At 49.8% G+C, this 18,613-nt stretch overlaps 1 protein-coding gene across 1 annotated transcript in view; it reads right to left on the bottom strand.

The window, feature by feature from the left end:
* CACNA1H (calcium channel, voltage-dependent, T type, alpha 1H subunit) overlaps positions 1–18,613 on the bottom strand; it is a gene marked incomplete at its 3' end in the record, with an annotated part of 563,591 nt that overhangs the window by 55,468 nt on the left and 489,510 nt on the right. The window contains exons 16-21 of the mRNA XM_015409183.1: positions 18,329–18,537; positions 14,379–14,813; positions 12,515–12,615; positions 8,195–8,318; positions 6,710–6,778; positions 5,415–5,599 (exon numbers count right to left, since the gene is read on the bottom strand). Coding sequence (XP_015264669.1) covers positions 5,415–5,599; positions 6,710–6,778; positions 8,195–8,318; positions 12,515–12,615; positions 14,379–14,813; positions 18,329–18,537 — 1,123 coding nt within the window. The remainder of the gene's footprint in view (positions 1–5,414; positions 5,600–6,709; positions 6,779–8,194; positions 8,319–12,514; positions 12,616–14,378; positions 14,814–18,328; positions 18,538–18,613) is intronic.

Here is an 18,613-nt window from a genome sequence, read left to right as displayed (position 1 = left end):
CCAGGCCTTCGGCGCCGGCCTGGACTGGGGGCGGGGGGTGGGGGGAACCGGCGACGGAGGCTCTCCTCCAGGAGGGGAGGGAGGCGGCGGACGGGCCGTGCAGGGCCCGTTCGCCAGGCAGGATGGGTGCTGGAGGTAGGGAAGCCGGCGGACGGGGTACTGGGGGGGGGAAACCGGCGACGGAGGCTTCCCTCCAGGAGGGGAGGGAGGCGGCGGACGGGCCGTGCAGGGCCCGTTCGCCAGGCAGGATGGGTGCTGGAGGTAGGGAAGCCGGCGGACGGAGCCTATCGGCTCCGTTCGCCGCTGGGCTGAAAACGTCCCTTACCGTATGTGGGGAAGATGGCCGCTCAGAAGAGCTGGCTCCGATGACTGGCTCCCTCCCCTCCCAGCCACCCAGCCAATGGCAGGGCCGGTTGGCTGAGGGAGCCAGTCATTGGAGGCAGCTCTCCTGAGTGGCATATTTTCCACCCATACACTAACGGGGCGCGTTTTAGAATTTTGGCAGCGACTACTCTTTTATATAAGGGAGAGATTCTTAACTGTATTGCTCTGTTTTTATCTAATTCTGTTTTAATTGTTTTATATTTTATGTGAGCCGCCCTGAGCCTGCCATGACAGGGCGGGCAGGATATAAATTAAATAAAATAAAAAAATATAACACAGAAAGTGAAGTACTCTCTGTTTCAAGAGTACTCCATCCTTCTGTGTTATACCTCTGAGGATGCCAGTCACAGCTGCTGGCGAAACAGCAGGTCCTACAATGCCAAGACCATGGCCACACAGCCCCGAAAATCTACAACAACTAAAGTTTATATGATTGTTTTAAACCGTCTGGATATTTTCTGCTATTGTTACGCACCCTGAGCCCGCTTGCGGGAAGGGTGGGATATACATTGAATAAAATTGGCTGCGGTCACACGGAGCATTAGGCACGCTAGAGAGATGGAAGATAGGTGGATTTTCAGGTGGATTTTCCGGGCGCGATCTCACCGCCACATCTGGGAAGCGTAGAGCTCCCTTGGCGAACCCGAGGCTTCCCGCAGAAGATGCGTGGTTAAAAACTAGTACCTCGGAGGTACTAGTTTCCGGTAACCACGGGGCCAGGGCGGGCGTTTGATCGCGTTTCCCACCCATGCCCCCTCGTATAAAGTTTCCCCCCCCCCAACTGTCCATGGGATGTGCACGAGCACCCAACGGGGCATGCGCACACTTTGGTGTCCGGAGAAAAAAACACCCGTTTGCTGCGCCATGCTGCTTCTTTGCCGCGGCGCAGGATTGTGGTGTGCTTGGCACCTCCCCCCTACCACGGGACCTCCATGGGACCTCCACGGTACGTCTGCTGGCGCAACCGCACGTTATTTTGCCCCAGGGCAAACAGCCACGCTCCCCCCCGCATTTTCCTGCCCGTGTGACCGCGGCCATAAATAAATATCTGAGATGCCAAGGGGCTGGTTTGAACTTCTAAAATCTCAGACTACAGGACCAGAGACCAACCAGTATGTTTTATCATATGTGGTGGACATGTGATATAGTGCGTAAGTTTTGGATTATGGTACATACTCTGATACAGACAGTTTTGCAGATTTCAGTACCTTTTCAACCAGAATTGTTCTTATTAAGTTGTATACCAGAGAATTTTGACACATATCAAAGATATTTTATAATCCCTATAGTAACTGCAGCGAGAATTGTATTGGCAACTTATTGGAAACTTCCATCAGCACTTTCAGAACATGATTTAATAGCAAAGATTATGGAAAGTGTGGAAATGGATAAATTGACCTGGATGCTAAAAGGGCAAATGGAAGAAGACTTTGTTGGACTATAGACTCCATTCTATAATTGGATTAGAGAGAAATATAAAGATACGAACTTTTAAATAATATAACAGTAAGAGGACTTTATGAACTTTTAAATCTCACAGTTCATCTGTGTATAACATGAAATTACAAGTAGAGGAAAGTTACATGCAGGAAACGATTGCTTTTACCCTTTTCCCTACCCTTCCCCCTTTCTTACCCCTCTGTATTTTAAAAACTTAATAAAATTTTAATTTTTTTTTAAAAGGACCAGAGACCAATCAAAGTCTGTAGTAGGAATACCTAGATTTGAGTCAAGAAACACCTTAGAGACCAATAAGATTTTTGGAGTATAAGCTTTTGAGTCAAAGCTCCCTTTGTCTGATGAAGGCTATCTCAGCCTTGACTCTTGAAGGTTCACACCCTGAAAATCTTGTTGTTCTCTAAGGTTGCGGTCACACGCACCAGATAAAACGGGGGGAAGCGAGGCTATTTCCTCCAGAGGAATTTGGCCCTCAGTTGCACGATCACACTTCCCTTTGAAGCTGCGGGCGCAGTTTGTCAGTGTGTGATCAGACGCAACTGCGGGTGAGTTGGGTTTTTTTTGGTGCCGTCTCCCCCCCATGCGCTTAACCGAGGGATCAATGAATCACACCTCCGCATTAACGTCTCCCTACAGAGTTTGTGATGATGCACATACGGCGAAGCAGGAAAAAAACAACAGCACGGAGTTGGGATGGCCAGATCATCCCGACGCCATGAGAGCGCGCTGGAGTGATCAGACATGGGAAAGTCCATCCGTGGCCTTTCGCAACACTTACTACCGGATTTTCCCCAGTGTCTTTTAACTCCGCTTCTGCGGCGGAGCAGAACGGGTTGCCGACGGCTGCAAGGCGCTTCCCAGATGTTGTTGTCTGATTGCGCCCTTTAAATTCACCCGGCATTCGCACCTGTGTCAGGTCTAATTGTGCGTATGATCACAGACTAAGGGGCCCTGGATTCCAATCTACCTGTTCTACTGCAGACCAACACAGCTAGTCACTGAAACAGTCCTAAAAACGTTTTTATTCTCTCCGGATTGTCATGAATTTATCTGTGACCGGTTCTCTCCCTTGTTCGGAGGAGTCCTCTTAAACACTCGACCTTCTTGCCTTAAACACTCGACCTTCTAAACGCAGCTTGCTGTTAACAGCTACTTTTCGCCCGATCATTTTAATGGTTTTTGTTTGTTTACGGCAGTTGCCTGATCCCTTCTCTTGTTCGCTGCCTCTTCACCCCCTGGTGATGAGACAGCTTCTAAGTGGCTGAAATAAATAAGTAAATAATAACGCGCCTTCCGATGTTTTTCAAAATTTACATGAAACCGAGCTTTTTGTGTGCACAGGCCAAATTTCCTCACGGGAACAATGAAGGGGAAGAGAGTGTCTTTCTCGGGAAAATATTTGTTATCGTTAAACCTGTTCCCTGCTGCAGCTTGCTTTCCAAATTGACGGGGACCCCAAGTTTCCCCCCCTTATGTAGGACAAGGGAAAAAGAATGTGATTTCTGACACTCTCCTTGATGTATATTGACAACTGTCACTGTGCCTTCAAATGTTTAATCATCATTTTGGAGATGGGAGTAAGCAGTGAAGTGGCTAAATTTGCGGATGATACAAAGTTGTTCAGGGTGGTGAAAACCAGTGAGGATTGTGAGGCACTCCAAGGGGATCTGTCAAGGATGGGCGAGTGGGCGTCAACATGGCAAATGGGGTTCAATGTGGCCAAGTGCAAGGTGATGCACATTGGAGCCAAAAATCCTAAATATAAATACACATTGATGGGGTCTGAACTGGCAGAGACTGAGCAAGAGAGGGATCTTGGAGTTGTAGTGGATAACTCACTGAAAATGTCGAGACAGTGTGTGACTGCAATAAAGAAGGCCAATGCTATGCTGGGGATTATTAGGAAGGGTATTGAAAACAGATCAGCCAATATAATAATGCCCCTATATAAATCAATGGTGAGACCTCATTTGGAATACTGTGTGCAGTTCTGGGCACCACACCTTAAAAAGGATATTATAGCTTTGGAAAAAGTGCAGAAAAGGGCAACTCGAATGATAAAAGGGTTGGAACACTTTCCCTATGAGGAAAGGTTAAAGCGCTTAGGGCTCTTTAGCTTGGAGAAAAGACGACTGAGGGGTGACATGATCGAGGTTTATAAGATTATGCATGGGAAAGAGCAGGTAGAGAAAGAGGTACTTTTCTCCCTTTCTCACAATACAAGAACTCGTGGGCACTCCATGAAACTGCAGAGCGGTCGGGTTAGACCTTTCAGTGACACACTTGTTCCTCCTGGAACATCCGAGCTGTTTTCCCAAAGGGGACCCGTAGCCCACGAAAGAGATGGCAACCTTTCAGCATCTTGATGGTTATCGATCAGCGCTGGCGAAAGGGAAGGCCTACCGGCAATGAGGCCGGCCAAGAGCTTTCGGAGAGAGGTGCCCCTGGAGTCGTCAATGAAAGAGGCGCTCCGAAAAGAAGGGTCCCGGGTGGCCCGTCTGAGGGACGCTGCGTGCTGGGCCCTGTAGCTGCCAACACCCAGGTGGGCCGACAAAACTGAGGGGTTACAGCTAGTGTAGAAAGCCAAAAATATAGAAGCTGTAATGATGTTCAAAACGCTTATAATCTCACAATAATGATACAAAAATAAGCAGTCAAATTGAAAAATATTAATTCCCAACAGGTTTCAAAAGACGAACGTCTCCAGAGTTTTGGCATTCGTTTCGTGAAGAACTTCTTCAAAACATCAAGATGTGATAGTGTTGCTTCTTATTCCATAATGTGTAAATCCAATACAAAGGTACTAATATCCTATACGTTGAACATGTTCTTACATAACAAATCCTTCCATCAACGGGCACACAAAGTGTACTAGCAGAAGAACTCCGGAGAAGTTCGTCTTCTGATACCTGTTGGGAATTAATATCTTTCAATAATCATTATTGTGAGATTATAAGCGTTTTGTACATCATTACAGCTTCTATATTTTTGGTTCATATATTTTATATCTGCATTTCTGTGTATAAGAAGCCTCTGTAGAAGGAATTAGGATGCAATAAGAATGGAATGCTATTTAGAAGTTGCAAAGCCGCCGAGAGCGAAGTTTAATGTGATTCACAGCCCTTATCAGCTAGCTCTCCACATGCGAGCCCAGGAAGGACCCAGTGTTCTCAAATGTTCCCAGTGTTCTGAAGACAAGGTAAACAAGTGTAATTACAGACACCACTGAGAGAGATGCACTGAGTCAAATTATGATTGTATGCTGTTAACTGCTTGGTACCAGTTAGAGATTCTTCCATGTGTAAATTATATGTGATGTCATTTGGGGTATAAGACCGTCCGCCCTTCCTGGTTATGGCAGAATACAGTTTTGGAATTGCTGAGTGCAAGGGCGCTCAGCCCTGTATTCCCTGTCCCAATGCATTAAACAGATATTCATCTAACTCGTTGGATTCCGACTGTGTGTTTCCAATTCGGCACGGGAGCACGCAGGCACAGATTTGTGTATCACTTATGAGGAGGAGAGCAGCGGGCCCCAATCCGACCCCGTTGTGGCGAAGAGCACCGAGTACCTTAAAGGCCTCAAAGTGCGCAGGAGTCTGAGGACACGAAGGATACCCAGGATCTTAGCTCCGCCCGCAGACGCCATGGAAACGATGATGTCGATGATGGAGACGAAGACTAGGATGCCATCCAGCACGTTCCAGCTGCTCTGGAGGTAGGTGTGTTTCCCGGAGAAAAAACCCAGAGCTATGACCTAAAGACAGGGGGAGAGGACAATGTTAGTGCAGGCGCCAAGCCTTCCCCGTGGTTCTATGAAGTTACACATCAGATGGAATTTGGTGGTGGTCTGACGCCCAAATAGGTCACTCAGTGAGCTTGCCACATGAAGTTGGGAATCAGACCTTTGGCCCATCAAGGTCATTCTTGCCTACTCTGACTGCAAAGGATCTCTAGGGTCTCAGGAAGAGGGCTTTCTTGTTACCTAATCCTTGTTACCTAATCCTTCTAATGGGAGATGCTGGGGACTGAACCTGGGACCTTCTGCGTCTCAAGCAGAGGCTCTACCACTGAGCCACAGCCCCTCTTCACAGCTCTCCAGGGTCTCAGGCAGAGGTCTTTCCCATCACCTCCTGCCTGGTCCCTTTGAACTGGAGATGCCGGGGATTGAACCAGGGACCTTCTGCATGCCAAGCAGATGCTCTACCACTGAGCCATGGCCCCTCTTTACAGCTCTCCAGGGTCTCAGGCAGAGGTCTTTCCCATCACCTCCTGCCTGGTCCTTTTTAACTGGAGATGCCGGGGACTGAACCTGGGACCTTTACATGCCAAGCAGAGGCTCTGCCACTGAGCCACAGCCCCTCTTTACAGTTCTCCAGGGTCTCAGGCGGAGGTCTTTCCCATCACCTCCTGCCTGGTCCTTGTTAACTGGAGATGCTGGGGATTGAACCTGGGACCTTCTGCGTGCCAAGCAGAGGCTCTGCCACTGAACCACAGACTCTCCTCCACAAACAAAACAGGGAGATCCATTCATGGGGCTTCCAGATGTCATGCCAAGCTCGATGTGGTTGAATCCTGGACTGTTCTGTGTTAGATCATAGCCTTGGTTTTAAAAAATATTGTCCAGGTTTGTTTTGTTTTTTAAAAAAGAGTACCCCAGTCAAATGTAGAAAACCAGCACATTCTATGTAATGGAAAGGTTGATTTTTACTGCATATTAAAGCAGTTTGTGGAAGATCAAGTGGGACTATGACACCTGGCGATTTGTATGTTATGCCTCTGTTGATACACCCCAAGATGTCAATCAGCCCCTTCATCTGATTTCTCATAGGGAAGAGAGAGACAGAAGGTCATACGTCTTGCTTACCTTAACCATCATCTCGATAACAAAGATGGCTGTGAAGATGTAGTTGGAGACGCTCAGGAAGACCCGTTCCTGCAAGAGAGAGAGAGCAGGTGGCTACCTTGAAATGGGCAAGTAGGGGCATGTGAGTGTCTGAAGCCGCTCTTGTGCCAAGACAGGTAGCCGTGTTAGTCTGTCTGTAACAGCAGAAAAGAGCAAGATGTGAGCCGTGACTCACAAAAGCTCCTCCCCTGCCACAAATTTTGTTAGTCTTTAAGGGGCCGCGGTGGCTCAAGAGGTGGAGACGCTGAGCTGCAGACTGGAAGGTCGGTAGTTCAGCAGTTCGAGACCTGAGTGCCGCATGACGGAGTGAGCTCCCGTCTCTGGCCCCAGCTCCTGCCAGCGTAGCAGTTCGAAAGCAACAAATTGCAAGAGAATAAATAGGTACCGCTTTGGTGGGAAGGGAACAGCGTTCCGTGCGCCTTGGCATCTAGCCACGCCGGCCACATGACCACGGAAACGTCTTCGGACAGTGCTGGCTCTTTGCCTTGGAAACGATGAGCATTGCCCCCCAGAGTCAGATGAAACTAGCTTTCGAGCAAGGGAGACCTTTACCTTAAGGTGCTACTGGACTCTTGCTCTTTCCTACAAAATCCTGGCTACGGGCCTGTCATGGTCTGGGCTGTGCCACCAGAGGCCTACTAGGCCCAGGGAGCCTGGCTAGCAGTAGGTGAGGCTGGGCCTACAACTCCCAGAAGCCCCTGAGAGGTTTTGGAGCCAAAATCGACCAATAGGGAAGAAGAGGACTGGGGAACAAAAGGGCTGGTGCCAGAGCAGAAGCTGTTCTTTCTTCCAGAGGGCAGAGCCAGAAGGAAGGCGGCTGCAGGAAGAAACCCTCATCCTGAGGGAAGGGGGAGTAGTCTAGTGCCACTTGGAATAGTGAGCTAGGGACAGTATATATTTAGATGCGTTACGGCATTTGATTTCTTTTCTTTTCACCCACTTACTGTTATAATTCTGCACCTTGTTGTTTGATGACTTCCTATACAATAAACTATTATTATTGTTCACTCTGCCTGGTCCTCACACCTATTATTCAGTCAAAAGGGAGGTCTAAAGGTCTTGGGAGGGTGCTCTGGGCCTTCTCAAGGGAACCTAAATCCAGAGTGGTGGCAGCATCAGGTGACACCCCACCCGAGCCATGACAGAGCCTGAATAAATTTCTCCTCTGGAGCTACCAATTATTGTGATAGTCTATTAGGGCAGAGAGCATCTCCACGTGCTGCAGACCCACAGGATATGAGAGGCTGGTGCGGGAAAGGATCAGATCCCCTCTCCCCATAATGCCACTGCTCCGACCCAATTCCCCCACATTCCGTGGCTGACTTTTATACCAAATTAAAAGCAACGGGTCAGCCAATCAATTCTCAGCCTGTTTGGCCGTCAGCCCCGTCTTTGCACCCGATGTCTCCCAGCAAGGGGTCCATTTTTGGGCTCCACGGGGCTCACCGTACTGTTGGGATCGATATCCGGCCTCTCCAATGCGATGGTGATGCAGTTCAGGAAGATGAAAACCAGAACCACGTGGTCAAACATCTTGTGAGCGATAACCTTCTGGCACGTGGCCCGAAGCCTGGAATTGAAGATGGAAGGAGGAGGGGGCAGTTAAAGCTCTGCCGTTGGGCCTGGAAGCCTTGGGGTGCAGTTGGGTCATTTTTTGGCGTGAAACACCTTAGACAGACATTGGGCAGGTGCATGCCGCAACCAAAAATGCTGAGAAGCCTCCAAGTGACTGCAGCAGCTGCAGTTTGCAGTGACAGCCACAGGCACCCGTGGAGAGACAGGTTTCTTGGCCTCTTGGCCAGGGCTATCACTTAATTGCACACCACCAACATCATGTCAGATCTTGGAAGCAAAGCATGGTCGGTCTTGGCTAGTACTTGGAAAGGTGACCGCCAAGGAATACCATGGGCTTGACGCAGAGGCAGGCAATGTCAAACCGCCTCTGAAACATCTCTTGCCTTCAAAACCAGTCTATCTAGCCACCTAGGGGTGCATAAAGCTAAAAGAGCTAGAACTTCTGGCTGCCAGACAATCTTAGGATCTCCTGGTTGTACTATAGACAATGCCGTATGATAATTAATTTAATTAATTAACACCAACAGGATGCCACCTAAAAGTGGAGAGGAACAAGGGAAGAAGAGAAGAGAAGGAGAGACTCAAAGGAGTCTCAGAGTGGCTTACAATCTCCTTTATCTTCCCCTCCCCACAACAGACACCCTGTGAAATCGGTGGCACTGAGAGAGCTCTTTTGAGGACTGCTCCTGAGAGAAGAGCTCTGAAAGAACTTGTGACTGACCCAAAGTCACACCAGCAGTTGCATGTGGAGGAGCAGGGAATCAAACCTGGTTCTCCCAGATTAGCGTCTGCGCTCCTCACCACTACACCAAACTGGACACATGTTTCAAAAGCAGGGGAAGACTGCTGCATTCACCGTTTGCTCTCTCAAGGTCGTAGAGATCCATGGAAGAGGGAGAGATCCCCAAACCCTTTGGCTTGTCTTTGCTGCAGACTCGAACTCAGGTAGAATTCATCAGAAGGCTTCTGAGCAATCGGGGCTACTTCTTTGCTGTGGCAGGCTGATCCTTGAACTTACTGGGAAAGCTCCCAATGGGCCACTGCTTTGGAGAGCTACTAGTATAGAGGAGCAAGCCACATGGAGGCCCAGCACCCCTGGACAGAGTTATAGGAACTGTTCAAATTGAACATGGCTAGTGAATGAGGCTTGCAAGGCCTCCCAGTTTGGGCAGGGGATGCCCTGCCCCCAGGTCTGATTGCCTGGCGCGCCTTGCACGTCATTTTTTGGGAAAACCTGGAAGTGACAGAAGGTAGCTCTAGGAATCCCCAGAAACTCTATGGCACTACCATCGAGTTTCCGGGGGTTGCTAGAGCTACCCTCCATCACTCCTTGGTTTTCCCTGGAAATGATATAACGGCACATGTGCAGTCGCGCCCCTCTGTGTCTCTGTCTGCAACTCTCCTGCCTGGGAACATTATAGTGAGGACGCCTGGATGTGAGCTGAGGGGCCCCTGGAGTGCAGCCAACCCTGCAGGATGTTCTGAGTAGCGTATCACAAAAGGAGCCCCATATGCCCTCCCCCATGAATAGAAGAAGAAGAAGAGATTAGATTCCCCCCCGCCCTTCGCTACCCGAAGGTGTCTCAGACCGGCTTACAATCTCCTTTCCCTTCCCCTCCCCATAACAGGCACCCTGTGAGGTAGGCAGGGCTGAGAGAGCTCTCTCGAGAACTGCCCTTGAGAGAACAGCTCTGAATGAGCCTGTGGCTGACCCACGGTCACACCAGCAGCTGCATGTGGAGGAGTGAGGAATCTCCCAGATTAGAGTCCGTGCTCCTAACCACTACACCAAACGTGGTCACATTCTGCTTCTAGAGAGAGGGAGGAACGTGGAGGAGATACAGGCCACAAGTAGAAATTTAACAGGCGCCATTTTCCAGATGACTTTCGGTGACCCCAGCATGGGGGCTTTCAAGGCAGGTGAGAAGCAGAGGTGGTTGGCCATTTGCCTTCCTCTGCAGAGCCTTCCTTGGTGGGCTCCCACCCAAGTACCGACCCCGCTGAGCTTCCAAGATCTGATGAGATCGGGCTATACCATGCCGTCCTCCCTCCGAACTTTCTGGAACTGCATCTCTAAACTTACCCTGTTGAATTTCTGTCTCCCCCCCCCCCCGCTGTCCAAAGCAAACTTCTCCCCTCAGCTTTGACAAGACAAGTCAAGAGACAAAGGCTTCCCGTGATCATTCTTTAGTCAGAAGAACGGGTCTCGCACTTTAAGATGGAGGCAAACACTAAAAACGGGGTGTAACCTTGGCGATCTCATGCAATTAACTCCAAACAGTCTCCCTTGGGTGCAAACCTTACTCAGATCAGCTCCCACATATTTTAGTATCTGCCAGTGGACAAAATGAGGGGTCATGAGCAATGCTCCCCCTCTAAGCTGTGGAGTCTTGTGAGCAAAACCTCTACTTTGTGAGCTCCTGGCATTAAAGGTGTGAGTGAGCGATTTGGCTACCGCCTAAATTAGTTTGCTCTGGAGCCCTCCTTCCTGAGCTAAGACAAAAATGTGTGAGCCAGAGGCTAAAAAACTGTGAGCTACCTCACACTAACTCAGCTTAGAGGGAACACTGGTCATGAGGAACATGGAGGGGTGGACTGGAAACCTCAGTCCACCCCCCAAAAATCTCCCACTCATGTCTTCTCTGAGCTGTTAGGAGGTTGGAGAAATTAATTCCTATTCCTCCTCTTTTTCCCTTTAACCAACACCCAACCGCTCTCAACATTCCCTGCTCCTGCAGCCTGTTTAGTCCTCATCAGGATTTTTTTTGGATGTGTGTGTGTGGAAGGTTAATTTTTTTCTTCCTGTTAAATCACAAAGCCATGTTTTCCTGCATATCTGGGATGTCTCCTGAGTCGGGAGAGACCTCTTCTCCTGCCTTGGAGTAACTGCACTGTGTCAATTTTGTGAATGGTACAGGAGCCAAACACTGCTTTGGAAGGTGAACTGCATACCTGAGGGAGTGCCTTTCCCCATATGTACCCCAGAGAATGCTGCGATTGGGAACCCAGAATCGGTTGGCTCTCCCGAGCTTCAAGGAGGCCAGATTGGTGGTAACTGAGGCCCGTAGCCACAGTGGGGCATTTCGGGGCAACGCCCCCTCACTCACTGGCAAGGCCCCACAACTTCCCATCTAGCCTGAGGGCCCTGAGCGATGGCAGGTGTGGGGAAGGAGCCAGGTATTCCTTTAATTCAATCAGCCAGTGCCCCCTAAGACATTTTAATGCCCCCCGATTTAAAAAATCCTGGCTACGGGCCTGTGGTAACTAGGGCCAGGGCTTTTTCGGTGGCGGCTCCACTCTGGTGGAATGAGCTCCCAGAGGAGACCAGGGCCCTGCAGGACTTCTCACAGTTCCGCAGGGCCTGTAAAATGGAGCTCTTCCGCCAGGATTTGGAGCCGCCACCACTAACACCACTAATACCTCTACCGCCAACAATTGATATCTATGTTGGCGGAACCCTGACCCCCGCTGGTCCCCTAAATATTGCCCGGGCCAATCACTCGAGACAGTTGAAGAAGACCAAAGAGCTGGCCATTAAATGAGGAATGTGGCTAGCACTTTATTATGTTTGAGTTTTAATATTGTATTTATTAATTTATGTGATTTTATGTAATTGTATCATTGGGATCTTACTCTGTAAGCCGCCCTGTGCTGGCCCAGGCCGGGAGGGCGGGATAAAAATCAAATACATACATAAATAAATAAATAAACTCAACGGCATTACGCCCTGCTGAGGGCCCTCCGCTCCCCAAACCCTGCTCCTCCAGGGGTGCGTAGCTTTTTATTGAGAAGTGTCCCGAGTACAGGGCTTGGCAAATCCCCCCGGGGGGCGGGGAAAACCCCGCTCCAGAGGCCCATTCCCCACCGCCGGTGGATCGGGCCCCGGGGGGAACCCCACCCCAACGTGTACATCACACGGAACTGACGCGACCACGCCGGGCACGCTGGGGGCAGGGCCACGGTCATCCGAGGAAAAACTCTATAGTTTTTCCTCGGATGGTCATGGCCCCGCCCCCCAACGTGCCCGGCGTGGTCGCGTCACTTCTGAGTGATGAGGATGCGGGCGCGCGTGCTCCAGCCGCCAGCCGGGAGCCCCCCGCTGCGGTGAAGATCGCACTTGGCAACCCTAGTGTGCTGTAATCCAGGAGTAAGCGGGATGAGACTTGTGCATCCTCAACCAGAAGGTCTTACCGATTCTGCGGTGAAAACAGGTAGAGCGACCAATCTTCATGCGTCCGGCACCACTCGGGTTTCAAGGGCTCCAAAACCTTCCGAATCCGGTAGCAGTAACTCTGGATGGGAGACATGACTGTATTGGATTATCGCCTTTGGCAACAGGTCACTCCTAGCCCATCTGACAGCCACATTCTTCCCACACCAATCTGGAGCCCCAAAAGGTCCCTAACGTTGATCCAGTTTCATTCATCCCATATGACGCTTTTGCTGGCAGAGGCTGTTTTGACATACTGGGCGGCAGGCAGAGCTAAGCAGAGGTCCCTGGTTCAACTCTTGCCTCTGCCACCAACTCAGCAACTCGCCTTAGATGAGTCAGTCTCTCAGTCTCAGACCCTCCCTCCACAATGGGGGGGATAATAATAGTGGGCCCCACCACAGGGTTGTTGTGAGGGCCACAATAAGGAAACTAACTTCCATTCGAGTGCTTTAAACAGGAGGAGAAGAAGAAAATATTGGATTTATATCCCACCCTTCACTACCCGAAGGAGTCTCAGGGTGCGTTCAGACGGGGCGTTTCTGTCGGCATAAACTGCACCGGTTGGAACCGGTGCAGTTTATGCCGGCAGAAACGCGATCACACTCACCTCCATCTTCCAGATCCCTCCGATGGACGCCCGCTCACACGCTGCAGGTGCTGGCTTTTTTTTTTAAAAAAAAAGCACAGTTTGAGCATGCGCATAGGCAGCCATTCACAGAATGGCGATTTTTGCGCATGCTCAACCCCCCCCCATTACATTTAAACTTTAAAGGTAAGGACTTACCTTTAAAGTTTAAAGCCCAACCTGGCCTCCCTGTAGTCCCGGACTCCTCTGGGAAGTTAAACTAAGGGCCTTTTTCTCCTTCTTACCAAACGCTCGGGGCGAAGCTTCGCCCGAGCGCATATCGCTTATTTTTTTTTAAAAATGGCGGGGGAAAGCCGGAAGCCTCAGGCTTCCGCCGGAAGTGTCTCTGCAACGTTGGAGAGCGATCAGATGCCGGGGTGCACTGTTTACAACCGTTGCACTCAGTTTACCACCACTTGGGACCTAGTGGCAGAGTGCAACGGTGTAAAGGGCTTTACACCGGTTAGGGACAGGAGGCAGATGTTCGTCGTGTGAACGCCAGTGAGTACACCGGTTGCAACCAGAACCCTAACCGATGTAAAGCCCCCGTCTGAACGCACCCTCAGAGCGGCTTACAATCTCCTTTCGCTCCCGCTCCCCGCAACAGACACCCTGTGAGCAATGCTCCCTCTAAACTGTGGAGTCTTGTGAGCAAAAATTCTACTTCGTGAGCTGCTGGCATTAAAGTTGTGAGTGAGTGGTTTGGCTACTGCATAAATTAGTTTGCTCTGGAGCCCTCCTTCCTGAGCGAAGACAGAAATGTGTGAGCCGGAGGCTAAGAAACTGAGCTAGCTCACACTGACTCAGCTTAGAGGGAACACTGCCTGTGAGGTAGGTGGGGCTGAGAGAGATATTTTGAGAACTGCCCTTGAGAGAGAACAGCTCTGAGAAAACTTTTGACTGACCCAAGGTCAAAGCAGCTCAAACCCGGTCCTCCCAGATTAGAGTCTGCACTCCTAACCACCACACCAAACAGGGCAAGTGTTGCTGAGATTGAGAGTCAAAGTCTCCTCTGCTACTGTGGGGCGGGGAATGAACCAGGAGCCCCACAGATTCGGAATAGCTTCCTTGTTCTGCCAGGGTGTCAGGGAAGGGGAGACAAGTGCAGGCAACTCTTGAAGCTCCATTTGCTGAACTGCATCGAATCTTTGAGAAAAATGCACTTACATCAGAGACCGCAAGCTGAAAGACAGCAGCTCAGGGCAAAATATACTTACATCCTCCAGGTCGTCGTCGTAATCCAGGGGATCGTCCTTGTGGCCGTCCATGTGCAGGTAGAACTCGCTGGGCACATGCACCATCTTGCCGTTGCAGTCCTGGTACTCGGCGGGCACCATGGCCACCGGGCTGACGCTCAAGGAATGGCGCATGCCAGGCACCTGGAGCAGCTCCGGCAGGTCCAGGGCCCCTCGGCAATCCAGCGACTCCGCCCGGCGGTGCACAGGGGGGCGGCTGACGGCGCTGAGTTTGGTGTCCTCCGATTCATCATCAGTGCTCCCTTTCCCTTCGCCGGAGAGCAAGGACTCCCGCTCCCCACACTGGCTCTTCTTCTTGAGGCTCGGGGCCCGCCCCAAACTGTTCCAGCTGGAGCGGCGGCTGCCCCAGTTGCTGCCGGCACCCCAGTTTGCACAGGGAGTACTGCGGAGGCTGGACTGAGAAAGGGGAAAAGCAGGTCAGAGCTGCTGGGGGTCTCCAAAAAAATCCCAACTCCGTTTAGACCATCTTTGTTTAGTCTGCCTTTCTCCAAGGCTGTGGTCACACGGCAAGCGTACCGCGATTTGTTCCCGCTATAGATTTGATTGGGGATATTTTTAAGCGGATTCAGATGATCACACATCCCTTGTGCAACTGCTTGCTTTGCACAACAATGCTCCAGGCACTGTCCAGAAAGCCACAACGCCCAAGTGGTGGCGTGGCACATTAAAAAAAAACCTCTGCGCATGCACATATGCGCATATGCACATGTGCATGCATGCACACAATGGTGAAAGTCGCAAAAAAACACAACCTACTGGAAGAAGGATGTTCAGACGACCTAATCGCAATCATTGCGAGAGATGGCTTTCCAGATCAGCAAAATCGTGGATTCAAAGTGCAAATACCCGGCAAGTATTTCATTTTCACGGTGTTGGAAAACTCGCTAGGGAACCGGGAGGATTGTGCGAGTGAGCCCACTTTGGTGCGGGAGACGGATGTAGGCGTCTGATTGGCAATTTTAAATGTGAGAGGGAACAGCTGTGAAACCCGGTCAAAATGTCCGTGTGACCACAGCCCAAAACTGAACTCCAGGAGGGTTACAATAACAATGCAAACAGTATACAATTAAAACCCCGTAAAAACTAACATGCGCAAATGAAAATTAGGCAAAGGGGATTATCAGAAGTCCTTCTGAATAATCCCACCCTGTGGGTTTATTTTTTATCTTGTTATTTTATCTGACGAAATTTGGACCCCACCTCTCTGCCCCCATGGGGGCCACCAAGACGGCTAACCAATTAAAACATACATGATAAAACCACATTTTAACTTGTGAAGACTCAAAGCAGACGCCTTGCTAGCAACTTCAGGGAGGCTGTTATGCAAAATCGAAGAATCCACTGGAAAATAACCTCAATCTAGAAGCAGCCATTCTAATCATCGTCTACGTATGCAACTGCCATCACATCGCAGTTGATTTATGGGAATCCCCCAGTGAGGGGCTTTTGAGACAAGCGAGAAACGGGTGGTTTGCCATTGCCTTCCTCTGCAGAGCCTTCCTTGGTGGGCCCCTCTCTAAGAACTGACCCTGTTTAGCTTCTGAGATCTGATGCGATCGAGCTATATGACACCACCTTCTCTCCTTTCTAACTTCCTTTCAGAAGAGAATAACCAATGGGTCTTAGAGACAGAGCTTTTGCATGGCATGATGCTGTGAGGGGCGTCTCTGCAGGTACTTGCATCCCAAACCATGAATGTAACAACCAGGCCTGTGAACTGAATTCAGAAACGAACCAGCAATTTGTGCAGAGATCTAAAAATAGAAGTAAGACACGCCAGGCAGCCGGCCACAGCTAGTAAACAGTCAGAAACCGTTTACGCCAGTTGAAGTTTCCAATTTGCCTTCAAGGGCAGCCCCATGCAGGGCACATTACAGTAGTCTAGCCTCAAGATTATTCTCCCGCAAATCCCATTTGCTGGGTCCAAGTTGGGGGCAAGCTGCTGAGCATGATGTAACTGATAGAAGGCTATTTTTGTTACCCTCCTCAACCGGATGGGGGGAAGAATCCTCTCTGTGGTTCCAAAAAGCAGACAGCTCTTGAGGGGGGGGGGAAAGGAATCATTTTCGTCTGTTAAATAATGAAAGATTCATTAACTGCTTATCTGTCTCGCTTTCAACCGGGAGGAAACGAGGGAATTGCTACCGCCTGGGGCATACGTCAGGATGAAGGCAACTTTATCTTGAAAGAGAATTACAGCAGTCCTAGCCTAAAATCTGTTTGGCAGAGATTCTTTCGTCTCAATATCCACCGTGTCTCTGAGGTGCATTCCAAAACCCTTTGCAGATTCTGGATCTAACTTTTCTGCTGCATTTAGGTGAATCCAAGAGGCCCTGGGCATTCCAGGGAGGGTGTATGCTGTGCTGCACATGCATGCATTCATGGATCCCTCTGTCATGGGTGGAAGTCAACTGCTTAGTTGTGGTAGTTTCCCTCCCAGTTTCTGCTGCATTGTGGCAGCCGTCAGTGTGCAACAGACAGGTTTGGTGAGAAATAAGCACAGAGATAGAAATAGAAGAGGAGGAGGAGGAGGATGATATCAGATTTATACCCCACCCTTCACCCAGAGTGGCTTACAATCACCTTCCCCTCCCCTCCCCACAACAGACACCCTGTGAGGTAGGCGGGGCTGAGAGAGCTCTGAGAGTACTGCTCTTGAGAGCAGCTGTGCCAGAGCTTGTGACTGACCCAAGGTCACATCAGCAGGTGCTAGTGGAGGAGTGGGGAATGAAACCCGGTTCTCCCAGATTAGAGTCCAAAGCTCAACTACTACACCAAAGAGGCATCCGCCTTTGTTTTCTGTTCAGTTGGGCAAATCCACTGATCTCTCCCTGTAGAGTGGGGCAGGCCCCTCTCTCCAGTGGCAAAAAGTGCAGTGGTTATAATGTAGGATCTAGGAGATCCAGGTTTGAATCCCCACTCTGCCACAGAAGCTCGCTGGGAGAACTTGGGCAAGTCCCGCACTCTGAGAAGAAGAAGGAGAGAAGAAATTGGATTAATACCCCACCCTTCACTACTCAAAGGAGTCTCAGAGCGGCTTACAAACTCATTTCCCTTCCCCTCCCCACAACAGACTCCCTGTGAGGTAGGTGGGGCTGAGAGAGCTCTTTCAAGGACAGCTCTGACAGAACTATGGCTTGCCCAAGGTCATCCAGCAGCTGCAAGTGGAGGAGTGGGAAATCAAACCCAGTTCTCTTAGATCAGAGTCTGCACACTTAACCACTACAAACTGAGCCTAGCCTCCCTCACAGGGTTGTTGTGAGGATAAGAAGGGGAAGGAGAGAATGAAGTAGGCTGCTTGTTTCAGAATGCGAGTTCGGCTTTACGAATTTTCAGATTTTGTATGTATCGGGATTTGAGTCCGGAGGAGTACTTTAAATATATCCTTAATTCTTGTGGAAGTACTGTCGATCTGGATCTCATTTATTTATCATGTAGTTTTCCAGTCATTTTTGTCATTTATACCCCGCCAGTTGAGAGAAAGGTGTGTGGGAGGGGAAATGATGCGAATAAACAAGAAATAAATGATATCCAAGACTGAGGTATGTCAGCAAGACTTAAGGATGTATTAAAAACACCCCTCAAAAATCAAATCTCAAGTATATGCAAAGTCTGAAAATTCAGAAAGCCGAACGCAAATTCCGAAATGTGTCCAAATTTTCGCTTGGTGTAAACATTTGCCTTTGGGCTCCCTGACCAAGAGTTAAGGATGTATTAAAAACACCCCTCAAAAATCAAATCTCAAATACATACAAAGTCTGAAAATTCAGAAAGCTGAACTCCAATTCCAAAATGTGTCCAAATTTTCACTTGGTGAATATGTTTGCATTGGGCTCCCCGATCCATCTTTTCCTTCCACCAGGCGACCGAGTCAACCCCCCCTCCCCCGAGATCTAGTGCTTGCTAAATACCAGGGACTTTTGGTCGAAGCTCAAGGGGTCAAGAGATGCGTTGCTCCCTCTCCTGGAATCCGCAAAGGGGTGAACAGAGTCCATGTGCGGGGAGCATTTTGGGGTGGGCATGGGCGTGGCGGCGGTGCGCATGATGATCGGAGGGGGCATACTCCCTTTGCCTTCCAGGTGGCCATTGGGTGTGACTGCCAGGGAGTACATCTTCATCTCTGGAAAAGAAAAGAACGTGTCAGTCAATGGAATGCCAAGAATGTAAAAATCCCCCCCCCCGGAAATTTATTAGCA

This window comes from Gekko japonicus, unplaced genomic scaffold, assembly GCF_001447785.1.
Source record: "Gekko japonicus isolate JY-2015 unplaced genomic scaffold, Gekko_japonicus_V1.1 scaffold103, whole genome shotgun sequence".
NCBI classification, from domain to species: domain Eukaryota; kingdom Metazoa; phylum Chordata; class Lepidosauria; order Squamata; family Gekkonidae; genus Gekko; species Gekko japonicus.
The sequence above is the reverse complement of the archived record's forward strand: the minus strand, read 5'-3'. Positions and strand labels throughout refer to the sequence as shown.